Source organism: Diabrotica undecimpunctata, chromosome 5 (assembly GCF_040954645.1).
Source record: "Diabrotica undecimpunctata isolate CICGRU chromosome 5, icDiaUnde3, whole genome shotgun sequence".
Taxonomy (NCBI): Eukaryota; Metazoa; Arthropoda; class Insecta; order Coleoptera; family Chrysomelidae; genus Diabrotica; species Diabrotica undecimpunctata.
Genome location: NC_092807.1, coordinates 103,885,105 through 103,897,933, shown reverse-complemented (window position 1 = coordinate 103,897,933; position 12,829 = coordinate 103,885,105). Strand labels below are relative to the sequence as shown.

The window sequence follows — 12,829 nt, the reverse complement described above, 5'->3', positions numbered from 1 at the left end:
GGCTTTTAATCCTTTCGTATTTTAAAATGGATCTAACCGCTATAAAAAATAAACGTAAAGGTTGTAAAATTCAATTGTCTAGGATCGAATCCTATATTAAAAATCTTGATGGATCGGAGGAAATCTGCATATTAAATGTAAAACTACAAAATATTTTAAGTACCTACGAAAGTTACAAAAATCTTCAAAGTGATATAATTGCACTTGAAGATTTTAGCGATGTAGAAGTAAATGCAGAAAATTTAGTATCAGATCGTTTCGAGATTGCTATTGCGCAACTTGGATCCAATATTGAAAATCATAAGAAAAAATTATCCAATAGTGATATTATTGAATCCTCTAATGTTGTTTTGCCAAAAATCAACATTAAACCTTTTACAGGGTTGGCTCAAGAATGGCCCTCATTTTTCGATCTTTTTTCAGCGGTAGTGCTGAATAACTCTAAATTAAAAACTGACGGGGAAAAATTTTATTATCTAAAAAGCTTACTGCGCGGTCCTCCTTTAGATTTAATTTCCAGTCTGAGCCTAACTAATTAGAATTTAAACGTTGCTCTAGATATTTTAAAAAAGACATATGACGATAATTTTAAGTTATTAATTTCTTTGTACCAAACTTTGGTAGAACAAAAAAGTTTATCAAAAAGCACAGCAAATGATTTGAAGGAATTCTATATTACCTCTCGTAAAACTTTCGATTTAATAAATAATACAGGTCATACTCCTCAAATAAAATTTGAATGTTTAATTATATTTTTGCTAGAACAAAAACTTGACTTCAATTCTAGGAAAGCGTTTGAGAGCGAGCGAGATACAGGAATCATTCCTACTGCGGAAGAATTTTTTGAATTTTTGAATAAAAGACAATCTGTTTTAGAAAATTTAAATCTTTTTGAACCCAATTCTTCCAAATCTTATTCCAGACAGACTGACAGCCGAAAAAATAAGGTTTCATTAGTTTCTAATGTAAATAACCTTCAACGTCAATCTTACAACTTCCGTGCTAATTGTTTTTATTGTAAAGAGTCTAATCATCTTATTTATGGATGTTCGAAATTTTTAACTTTAAAACCCCTAGAAAGATATCAATTTGTCAAATCTACGAAATATTGCATAAATTGCCTCAGTAACACTCATGCAATACCGCAATGTAAATCCTTAAAAAGATGCTCCACTTGCGGGAAATCTCACCACACTTATTTACATTTTGATAGTCAATCAAACTCATCCCCTAGTACTCAGATGCATAATCACGTTCCAAATATAAATACGACCTCTCGTTTTAGAGGAAACAATCATGGAACAGAACCATCTAATGTACCTATTGTAAATAAATCTTTGTCTCCAAATATGAACCCTGTAAGTAATGAATTTATTGAATATGCTCATCCTTCATCTCAGCAAGCTTCACTCCATACTGTATCTATTTCTGATAACATAGTTCTTTTACCTACAGCTCTTGTAAATATCAGATGCTCTAATGGTCAACAAAAGGTGGCAAGAGCACTATTAGATTCTGCTAGTCAAATGAGTCTCATTGAAAGCTCCTTTGCAAAAAATTTGCAGCTGTCCTCTCGAACACAATTTGTAAATATTTCTGGGTTAGGTAGTACCAATTGTGCTAAAAGTAGAGAAGTGCTGGATATACAATTTAGTTCTCTTGTTAAGCCATCAATTAGTTTTAACGTTTCTTGTTCTGTTATAAACAAAATAACAAATAATCTCCCCCAATTTTCTATATCTCCTGAGGTTCTAAAATTACATGAACATATAATACCCGAACTTGCCGACCCATTTTTCTTTAAAACCGGGCCTATAAATTTACTTCTTGGTGCTGATATTTATTTTAATTTACTTAAATCTAATATTATTAATATGGGACCTAGATCCCCCTCTTTAGTTGAAACTTATCTGGGTTACATTATCGCCGGTCCTATACCTAGGAGCCGCTTAAATTTTTCCTCAAACCAAAATAATGTTTCTTATTCTTTTATTACAACTAATGATATTCAATTCGAAAGAGAAGATGAGTTGAACCGTCGTATGGAAAGTTTCTGGGAATTAGAAACTATTCCACTATCAAAAAATCATTGTTCTAGCGAAGAACTTGCAGAACAAATATTCAAAAACACCACTATTATTTTACCGTCAGGTCGTTACCAGGTCGATATGCCCTTCCTTGAAAATATGCCCACAAAATTGGGGCAGTCTTTTTGCATGGCACGCCAAAGATTTATCTCTCTTGAGAAAAAATTCAATTGTGATTCAGTTTTATTTCAAAACTATAAGAATGTTATATATGAATATCTTACTTTAAATCACGCTCAAGTAATCCCTTTATCTTTTTGCAATCATCCTACTAATGAATTTAAATATTTTATCCCCCACAGAGCTGTAATACGGAAACACAGTTCAACACCTGTGAGAGTAGTTTTTGACTTTAGTGCCCGTACTGATACCGGAGTGTCCTTAAATGACCTAACTTCAAAAGGTTATCAAGTACAGGACAATCTCTTTGACATATTATGTAGGTTCCGTTGTTTCAAATTTGTCCTTTGTGCTGATATTCAAATGATGTATAGATTTATAGATATAAATCCATCACAACGTCATTTCCAAAATTTTTTATGGAGAGAAAATTCTTCGGATCCCTTCACCTGTATTCAACTCTCAAGTCTTAGTTTTGGGCAAAATTGTGCACCGTATTTGGCTACGCGTGTCTTAAAGGATATCGCTGAGAGATATCCTAACTTCCCTAATTCTCGGTATGCTCTACTTAGACAAACCTATATGGACGATATTTTGTCAGGTACTAACGATTTTTCATCTCTAGAAACAATATATTCGGAGCTTAATACTATTTTGGGTAAACACGGATTTAAGCTTCATAAATGGCAATCCAACTCTTCTGAATTTTTATCTACGATATCACAAACTTCGTCCTACGAAATTGATTTTAATATTAATGGCTCCCCTAGTAATATACTAGGATTAAAATGGAACCCTCTGTCTGACCTCTTACTTATTCGTACTACTAATATACAAGAACCTGCTGTTTTAACTAAACGCAGTATTTTATCTTTCATTTCTTCTGTGTTTGACCCCCTGGGTGTGATCAATCCGCTAATCGTGCAGGGAAAACTTATTATGCAAAAACTATGGCAATCCCAAATATCCTGGGACACGCCCATTTTTGATGATTCTATTTTGCAAAGTTGGAAAAAGTTTATGTCTTTGTTATCTGACATTTCCAATATGTCTATACCTAGATATTTAATTGACAACAAAACCATATGTTCCATTTCCTTACATGGCTTTTGTGATGCTAGTCAACTAGCCTATGGAGCCTGTGTGTACCTTGTGGTTAGCTATAATGATAATACTTTCTCTTCAAGATTAATTGCCGCAAAGTCCCGAGTCAATCCATTAAAGAACAAACTTACTATTCCTAAATTAGAGCTCTGCTCTATGGAGTTACTTGCCATCCTATCTTCTCGGATTATACAAATTTTGCATGATACTATCAAAATTGAGTCCATTAATTTATGGTCCGATTCATTAGTTGCCTTAACATGGGTTAAAAGGTCTGAATTAGAGATATCTCCTTTTGTTAAAAAACGAGTCCTTACTGTTCGTGATAATAGCAGGAATACCACATGGCGACATATCAGATCTCCGTTAAATCCCGCTGATCATTTGTCGCGTGGAAATTTTTCATCTGATGTTCGTCAATTCTGGTTTCATGGTCCTCCCTTTTTATCTCAAACCAATGATTTTGATTCCATTGATTCTTTTGAACTTCTAAATGAAGTACCTGAATGTATGCAAGTATCATTTCCCATTACTGAATCGCCAGAAGAATTCTGGAAATCTATATTTTTAAAATTTTCGAAATTTTCTAGCATGCAAAAAGGAATCGCTTTTAGTTTTAAAGTGATTCTCAAATTTAAAAAGATAAACATTTCTGGCAGTCCTTTAACAGTAGAAGAGCTTCAGAATGCCCATGATTTTATTATAAAACAGGTTCAAGCTTATTCTTTTTCCAATGAAATCAAACTATTACAGGAGGGAAAATCTATTTCAACTCCCAAATTACTTCCTCTTAATATCTTCCTTGATGAAAATAGCATACTCCGTGTAGGAGGTCGACTTGAATATACCGAATTAAGTTTTTCTCAGAAATTTCCCATTTTACTCCCTGAAAATGACCATGTTGTCGATCTACTAATTAATCGGGAACATATGCGTTTAGGACACAGTGGAGCTCAAAATGTCCTTGGAAATTTTCGTCTTCGATATTGGCCGTTAAATGGTATACGAAGAATTAAAACTATCATTAAAAAGTGTGTTATTTGCCATAGATTTAATGCTCAATTTGCATCACAGATAATGTCCCCTTTGCCTTTGGATCGAGTTCAACAGGCTCGTCCATTTTCTAAGACCGGAATAGATTTTGCTGGTCCTATTATGATTCGCTCCTCTAGATTAAGGAAGGCCCGTACCACTAAGGCTTATATAGCCATTTTTATATGTATGGTAACCAAGGCTATCCATATAGAACTTGTCTCCAATTTGTCCACGGAAGCTTTTATTGCTTCATTAAAACGATTTATTAGTCGTCGAGGAAATCCTCAAATAATTTACTCTGATAATGGCACCAATTTTATTGGAGCTCGTAATCAATTACGAGACTTATCTTTATTTCTAAAATCCAAAGAAAATAATCACGAAATTCAGAATTTTCTTTCTTCCACTAAAATTACCTGGAAATTAATCCCTCCCAGGTCTCCACATTGGGGCGGACTCTGGGAAGCAGCTGTAAAGAGTGCTAAATTTCATTTGACCAAATTGCTCGGCAATAATTGCCTTACTTTTGAAGAACTTTCAACTTTATTGGTGCAAACTGAAGCCATATTAAATAGTCGTCCCTTGTATCCCCTTTCTAACGATCCTAATGATCTCTTGCCTCTTACTCCTGGTCATTTTCTGATTGGAGCTCCCCTTATTTCTTACCCAGAAAGGGATCTTTCTAGGACCCCTACTAATCGGCTTTCTTATTGGAAAGTGTGTTCCAAACTCCAACAAGAGTTTTGGAGAAAATGGTCTGTGGATTATTTGCACCGTCTACAGCATAGACCCAAATGGCAACTACCCCAACAAAACTTGGCGATCAATCAGCTAGTCCTCATACAATCTGAAGATCGCCCTCCTTTAAATTGGCCACTAGGTAGAATATTGGAATTATTGACTGGAAGGGATGGTAAAGTTCGCGCTGCACGTGTAAAAACAGCAGAAGGTGAATATGTTCGCCCCATAATAAAATTAGCACCTCTTCCAATTTCTGATTAAACCTTTTCTTAACGATCTTTTCGATCATTGTATATATTTTAAATTTTCCCCGCCCCCCAGTATGTAGAAAATTAATTATATTTTCTACAATAGTTTGTCTTTCTATAATAATTTTAATAATGATTGTTATTCTCACTAATATATCTCACTAATTTTAAGACATTCAATCAGCATGACACGCCTTCTTTCTGCTGCATTGTATCTTCTGCGCCTGTCAGTTCTTAAGATTCAAAATATTCAAACCCAACTACCCTTAAAATCACTTCGTTTTTGCCTTCTCAAATAGAAGCACGTAAGTCAAATCTTATCTTCAGCTTCTCAAATAGAAGCAAGTTATAATTCTCACGCTTCTCAAATAGAAGTAGTTTTCAAATAACTTATTTTATTAAATAGTTAATTAAATTCAGTGTCTGTGCATCGAATATGTAAGTACCTGAAATTATTCTTTTATACAGAAGAAAATCGACAGTTTTGTGCCAACATTTCATAAATGCCGGTCCGAAAAATTACAGGGTTGCCGGATATTCAACAAACTATAAACTTTCTTGTTCTATAAATCGAATGTATTTAGCTTTAAGAACAATTAATATAAACAGTTGTGTGGTTTAAGAACATTTTATATTAACATTTATGTTTTCATTATTATTCAATGGGTGATTTGTTGGCAATCCCTAAACTACTATTCATTCATGTAAATAATACAATAAAAATATTTCTAGCTTAATTCTTATTTTAATTATTATACTTTTAAGTTTACTATCCACTATATTATTACTAATCCGCAATTTTGCGACCTAATGGTCGCTGGTCCTTCGAGGTTTTATTTATTTTTTATCTACCAAATGTAGGAAGGTGGGACTATAATTTTTTCAAATATTTACTTTTAAATCATCGAACCAGCTACCTCATCCTTTCCCCTACAGTAACAATTCGATTACAGTGGAGATAAAAGAAGACGAGACGAAATGTAAGTTGGAGACACGGCCGAAATTTGAAGGAAGTGGAGGTTCTATTCATGTTAAAGTCCCAACTTTCGACGGAAAGTCATCATGGAACAACTACATGAAACAGTTCGAATCAGCCGCAAGAGCGAATGGATGGTCTGAAAAAGAAAAGGCTGTAAACCTGACTATCGCTCTTCGAGGAGATGCCTTAGATGTGCTTCAGACCATAGCCGTAGAGAAGACCAATGATTTCGAACAACTGAAGAAGAGGTTAAATATGCGATATGGCCACGAACATTTGGAGCATGTATATCAGTCGCAGCTTAAAAATCGTAGACAGAAAAAAGATGAGGCTCTTCAAGAATATGAGGTAGATATTGCCAGATTAGTACGATATTCTTATCCAACAGCTCCCGAAGACATGATATAAAAGTTGGCCGTTCAAACGTTTATTGATGGTCTTCGTGATCATGAAATGCAGAGAACACTACGATTAGCTCGTCACAAGACGCTGGTTGATGTCTTATCCGCCGCCCTCGAATACGAGTCAGCTACGCAGGCCTCTGGCGGGTACAGTAAAGTTAGGACTGTAAAAGAGGAAGGAGATGAAGATAAACTTGACCAGCTCGTTAATATGATGAAAAGTATTACATGCAAGAAAACGAAGACTATAAAATCGAAAAACTCACCATCAGGAAAACCAGAACTAGTCGGCTTTAGGGGAGCAGCTTCGACCCGGGACTTTTCCAAAGACCCTCTTATACTGGTGGCCTCTTTGAAATGTCGTGAAGATAGTGTATATGTAGATGGAGAAATAAATGGATAAAGGCATACGTTGTTGGTGGATACCGGAGCGACCAGAACCATTATACGCCCGACAGTTATAAACAGCCGTAAGAAACTGTTACCAACGAGGTTGCGACTTCGGACCGCTACAGGTGAAAACGCCAACATTCATAAAGAAATCCAGGTACAATTGGGAATTGGAGCAGAAAAGTTTGTCCATACTGTTATAGTTGCTGACATCGAAGAGGATGTTATATTAGGAATGGACGTAATGAATATGCATGAATTCCAATTGGATTTTAAGAATAAGGTAATCAAAGTTGGCAACGAGGAGGTATTTCTCCATCCACATAATGACAACACTGTGCAAGCAGCCATTACAGAAGATACAGTCGTACCTGCGAGATACGAAACGATCATAGTAGCGCGGCTACAGGGAATTGTGGACGAAGGGAGACCCGTTATGATGGAGCCTTGGAACCACGACGATGAGGTTGGCCGTGGAATCATAATTGGAAAGGAATTGGTGACTTCGGCTAAGGAAATTCCTGTGAGACTTATCAATGTCAACGACTACCCAGTGACCATCAAGAAAGAGACAAAAGTAGGAACTTGTGTACCTGTGACATCCATAATCCGTCAGGCGACAACATCTGATAATTCCAACGACAAATTCGACCAAATGGTTGCAGTTGCAGGACAGTCTCTAAATCAGATGGAAAAAAGGAAATTAAGGGAAATTCTTCGGCAGTATCGTGATATTTTCGTACCGAAAGGAGGAAGGACGGGAAGAACTACCGTTGTTAAGCATAAAATTGATACTGGTAATGCTAAGCCAATTCGTCAAACAGCTCGACGATTACCACAGGCGAAAAGAGAGGAAGCTGAAACGATTGTTCAAAGACGGGGTGATAGAACCTTCTACGAGCCCATGGGTCTCTCCGGTGGTCCTGGTTAAGAAGAAAGACGGAACGATGAGGTTCTGTGTGGATTACCGTTTGCTGAACAACGTTACCAAGAAAGATAGTTATCCCCTGCCTCGGATCGATGACACATTGGACACATTGGCTGGAAGTAAATTGTTTTCTACTTTGGATTTGAAGTCTGGATACTGGCAGGTAGAAATTAACCCAGTAGATAAAGAAAAGACAGCCTTCACCACAGGATCTGGATTGTGGCAATTCAACGTTATGCCATTTGGACTCTGTAATGCTCCTGCGACATTTAAGAGGCTTATGGAAAATGTGTTGAGAGTGTTATCTTGGAAAACATGCCTGGTTTATTTAGATGACATAATCGTCTTGGGGGAGACATTCGAAGATCATTTGAGGAATTTAGAAAACATTTTTAATCGACTTAAAGCTGCCCAATTGATGCTAAACCCCAAGAAGTGCCATTTCAAGGTAAAGTCAATTATCTGGGTCATATAGTCAGTAAAGAAGGAGTGGCCGTGGATGAGGGAAAAATCGATTCCATTAAGGAATGGCCAAAACCAACTGACAAACATCAAGTGAGAAAATTTCTTGGACTATGTACTTACTACCAAAGGTTTATTAAGAAGTTTGCAGATATCGCTAAGCCATTAACGCGACTTACGGAGGAAGCAAGAGATTACCACTGGGATACAGACTGCCAAAATGCCTTTGAGACCTTGAAAAAGCATTTAGTAACAGCACCAATTTTAGGGTATCCACTGCCAGAAGGAGAGTTCATCTTAGATACAGATGCAAGTAATGTGGGAATTGGAGGAGTGCTGTCTCAGATTCAAGGAGGACAGGAACGAGTCCTCGGATATTTTAGTAAAGTTCTTTCAAAACCTAAGCGGAATTATTGTGTCACGAGAAGAGAACTTCTAGCAGTAGTAAAATCAGTAGAGCACTTCTATCAATACCTTTATGGTAGGAAGTTTCTAATCCGAAATGACCATGCCGCCCTTAAATGGTTGATGCAGTTTAAGAATCCAGAGGTTCAGATAGCCAGGTGGATCGAACGACTCCAAGAATACGATTTTAAGATTGAGCACCGGGCCGGAGTTAGCCACAGAAACGCTGATTCTCTTTCCAGAAGGCCATGCCCAGCAGAGTGTTCCCACTGCAACAAAACGGAATCCAAGGAAGCAGCAGTGCTAAGAACAACGATGGTCAACGACGACTGGACGCCTACTAAGATCAGAGAAGAACAAGAAAGAGATCCAGTTATACAGAAAATTCGAAAATGGAAAGAGGAAAACCGTCGACCACCTTGGCAAGAAATATCAAACCTATGCTCAGTAGTTAAGACTTATTGGACCCAGTGGGACTCATTTATCATGGAAGATGGCTTGCCCAAACGAGTCCTGGAAAATGATGACGGTTCAGAGAAGAGAAGACAGTTGGTGATCCCAAAGAGCAGAATAGCCGAAGTACTTCGTCAGTTACACGACAGTCCATCAGGAGGGCATTTTGGTGTAAAGAAAACCTTTCAGCGAATTCGGGAACGGTTTTATTGGATGAACAGTTCCGACGACGTAAAAGACTGGTGTAAGAAATGTACTATTTGTGCTACGAGTAACGGGCCTTACCGAAAAAGGAGAGCTCCTATGAGACAATATAATGTTGGAAGCCCGTTTGAAAGAATAGCTTTGTACATCGCTGGGCCATTTCCAGAAAGTGAAAATGGAGGCAAGTACATGTTGGTAGTAATGGATTACTTTACTAAGTGGGTCGAGATTTACGCACTTCCTGACCAGAAGGCCGCCACCGTTGCAGATAAGCTGATCCAAGAATATATCAGCAGATTTGGAGTACCTTTGGAGATCCATAGTGACCAAGGCAGAAACTTCGAAAGCGATCTATTCCAAGGAATATGTGATAGACTAGGCATGAAGAAAACAAGAACTACCGCGTATCATCCGCAATCGGATGGTATGGTAGAACGAATAAATAGGACATTTGGCAAGTATTTGACAAAGATGGTGTTCGATCATCAGCGAAACTGGGACCAATACCTTCCGTTCTTCACAATGGCCTACAGATCTGCTGTTAACGAATTAACAGGCCAGACACCAGCCAAAGTCCTATTCGGACGCAAAATGCGACTACCTTGTAATCTAGAGTTTGGGTGTCGACCTGGAGAAGATGTAGCAGGTGAAGATTATGTGATCGAATTACGAAGAAGAATGGACGATGTACATGAGTTGGTCCGTTCCCACCTTCAGATCGCTAGCGACAGAATAAAGAAACGGTACGATACACAAGCCAAAGAGGGTTGCTTTAAGAAGAACAACAAAGTATGGCTGTATAATCCCAAGAAACGAAAAGGTTGTTCTCTCAAATTGCAGCAGTTTTAGGAAGGTCCATACCTCATCATGGAGAAGATCAACGATGTCATCTACCGAATAAGCAAGATTCCGAGGGGAAAGCCGATGATAGTACACCATAACCGGCTGGCGTCTTTCGAAGGTGACCACGACGTAGATGAAGAAGTGGAAGTAAACCAAGTCCAAGATGTGTCTGACCTCACGTTTGAGGAATTCATGGGTACCTATGGAGGTACTGGTAAAGCAAGACATGGTGTTACCACTGAAGAAAAGCAAGATCTACTCGCGCTCCCCGATGACCACTCGCTGGCCCTTACCATCCCGGCCAGTATCAAAGACGCACCAGGGTTGGCATCCGTCTTTCGAAGGAAGTTTGGTCGAGTTGCAGAACTTCAATGCCAAGTGCCAGCTCCCGGTAAAACCTTGAAACTCCAAGATGCATCACGTTACCTTTTCTAACAAAAGACACTGCCCGTGACCAACCTACCTACCGAGATGTATGGGAAGCCTTACTTCAATTGAGAGAGCACGTACTAGAGTCCGACGTGCAAAAGTTAGCCATGCCAAAGTTGGAGTGCCGCCAATTATATTGGAGGGTTATCCAAAATATGGTGGAGGAGATCTTTAAAGACACCGAAGTCCAGGTGTTAATCTGTTGCAATCCGCATAGTTACTGGTGCGGAGAGAAAACCGTCCCTCGTCATTTTTATACAACTGGAAGTTGTAAAAGAGGGTCCAGTTGCCGATACCAGCATACCGTTCCAGTTCTGGTCCCGACAAGGTTCCAGGAGGAACCATCTTTTGAGAGGGGGGCAATGTTACGTAAAGATATGAGTCATATTTTTAACCTGTACACATGTTTTTATTCACATGTTTATGTTTTAGATTTTACGAGAGGCTTCTATTTACCTAAACGGACCTCTCAGAAAACGGTCGAACCGATGACCCAGATTGACCTTCTAGTATAATCAGGCTGAATTCTCGACCGGCTGTGTTTTGATATATAATAACGGAGCTTTCATGGAAGGGACAGTTAATTCTGAAGACGCGCTCGCGAATTTAATTGTTACGTTTGGATATATATATAAATTATTGTCAGATAAGTTAATATAAATAAAAAATAAATTAAATTCGTAAGTGTTATAAATATTGAACCTTTTAAAAAATTCACAACAAAAGACTCATTCTTTTTTAAACAATGATGGTAGTGTTGTATTAATAGGTAAATACAAAGTTTGAGAAGACATTATTCAAATATCCTTTTTAAGAAATATATGGCGGGAGCGAATTTACCTATGCCCCTTTTCTGTGGGGTATTAAAATCTGACCGCGGGAGGGAACTAGTATACACCCTTCATATCCATGTTATAAAATTCGAACTAAGAGAGAAAAATTTTAACCTTTTGTATAATTTATTGTTAAAATATGCAAAATAAATCATGTATGGCTTAATTATGCATTGTTGTTTGAAATAAGCAAAAATATGCTATATTTTATATGTATCTATATTTCGCCCTCTATATGATCACACAGATAAAAAGGAAATATTGGATTATTTGATAATAGACGTAATTTTGCCTTTGACTTTAGGGGTGGGATTACGACTTCACAAATAACTTCTTAGGTTAAAATTTGATGAGGACTGATTGAAAAATTAAGGCCTTTTTTTTCCACGTGTCCATTAGACGATTATATTATCTACAGAGAGATGTGGTTAAAGAACGAGACAATTTATTTTTACAAACCAGTGGTGGAAGTTTAAATATGTATAGTTGTTGGGGGATAAGGTTTTCTGGACTTTCTCGTAAAGAAATTACATATAACTGTGGCAAAACCTTCAAACAAACTCATACATAACTCATCCAAACAAGACTCATCTTGGATTCAGACTAAACTTGTATAAATTCTTTGTTGAAATAACATTTTGCAATACAATAATGTAATTTTTTGTACGTTTTAACATTTTTCTAATTTTACACCTTCTCAATTAATATTTTTAAGTCCTTATACTACATTTTTGCATGTATAATTTTTGAGGTTTACATGAATATGATTTACTTACTGTGTAAATATTAATGCAAAATGCTAATTTCTGTGCCACTTCATACAGTTCTATCATTTTATTATTTTATGAGCAAGAATCTCGGCGAGTCTTTATGTCTGGTATTTATGTAGTTATAATTTATTCAATATACCGACTTTCAATATTTTAGAGGTTTCCTCTTTTATTTTGTTTAATTTAAAATGGAACTGACTGATTAAATGAAATTGCAACTGGTAGTTATTCATGAAACATTAATATTATAACATGGGTGCTTTATAAAATATAAGAGTTATATAAAAAAGCTTTTTGAATATATTAATTTGTAATTTGCGTATTTGATAAAGGGACATTAATAACATAGACCGACTACAATATTTATTTTGAAACACCTTTAAATAGTATGTATTCT

General features: G+C 36.9%; 2 protein-coding genes across 2 annotated transcripts in view; both read left to right on the top strand.

Annotated features, from left to right (window-relative positions):
• The window catches only part of LOC140442398 (uncharacterized), a 32,505-nt gene extending 27,157 nt beyond the window's left edge, over positions 1–5,348 (top strand). The window contains exon 2 of the mRNA XM_072533472.1: positions 788–5,348. Coding sequence (XP_072389573.1) covers positions 788–5,348 — 4,561 coding nt within the window. The remainder of the gene's footprint in view (positions 1–787) is intronic.
• The window catches only part of LOC140441595 (diuretic hormone receptor-like), an 890,067-nt gene that overhangs the window by 105,197 nt on the left and 772,041 nt on the right, over positions 1–12,829 (top strand). The window lies entirely within an intron of this gene.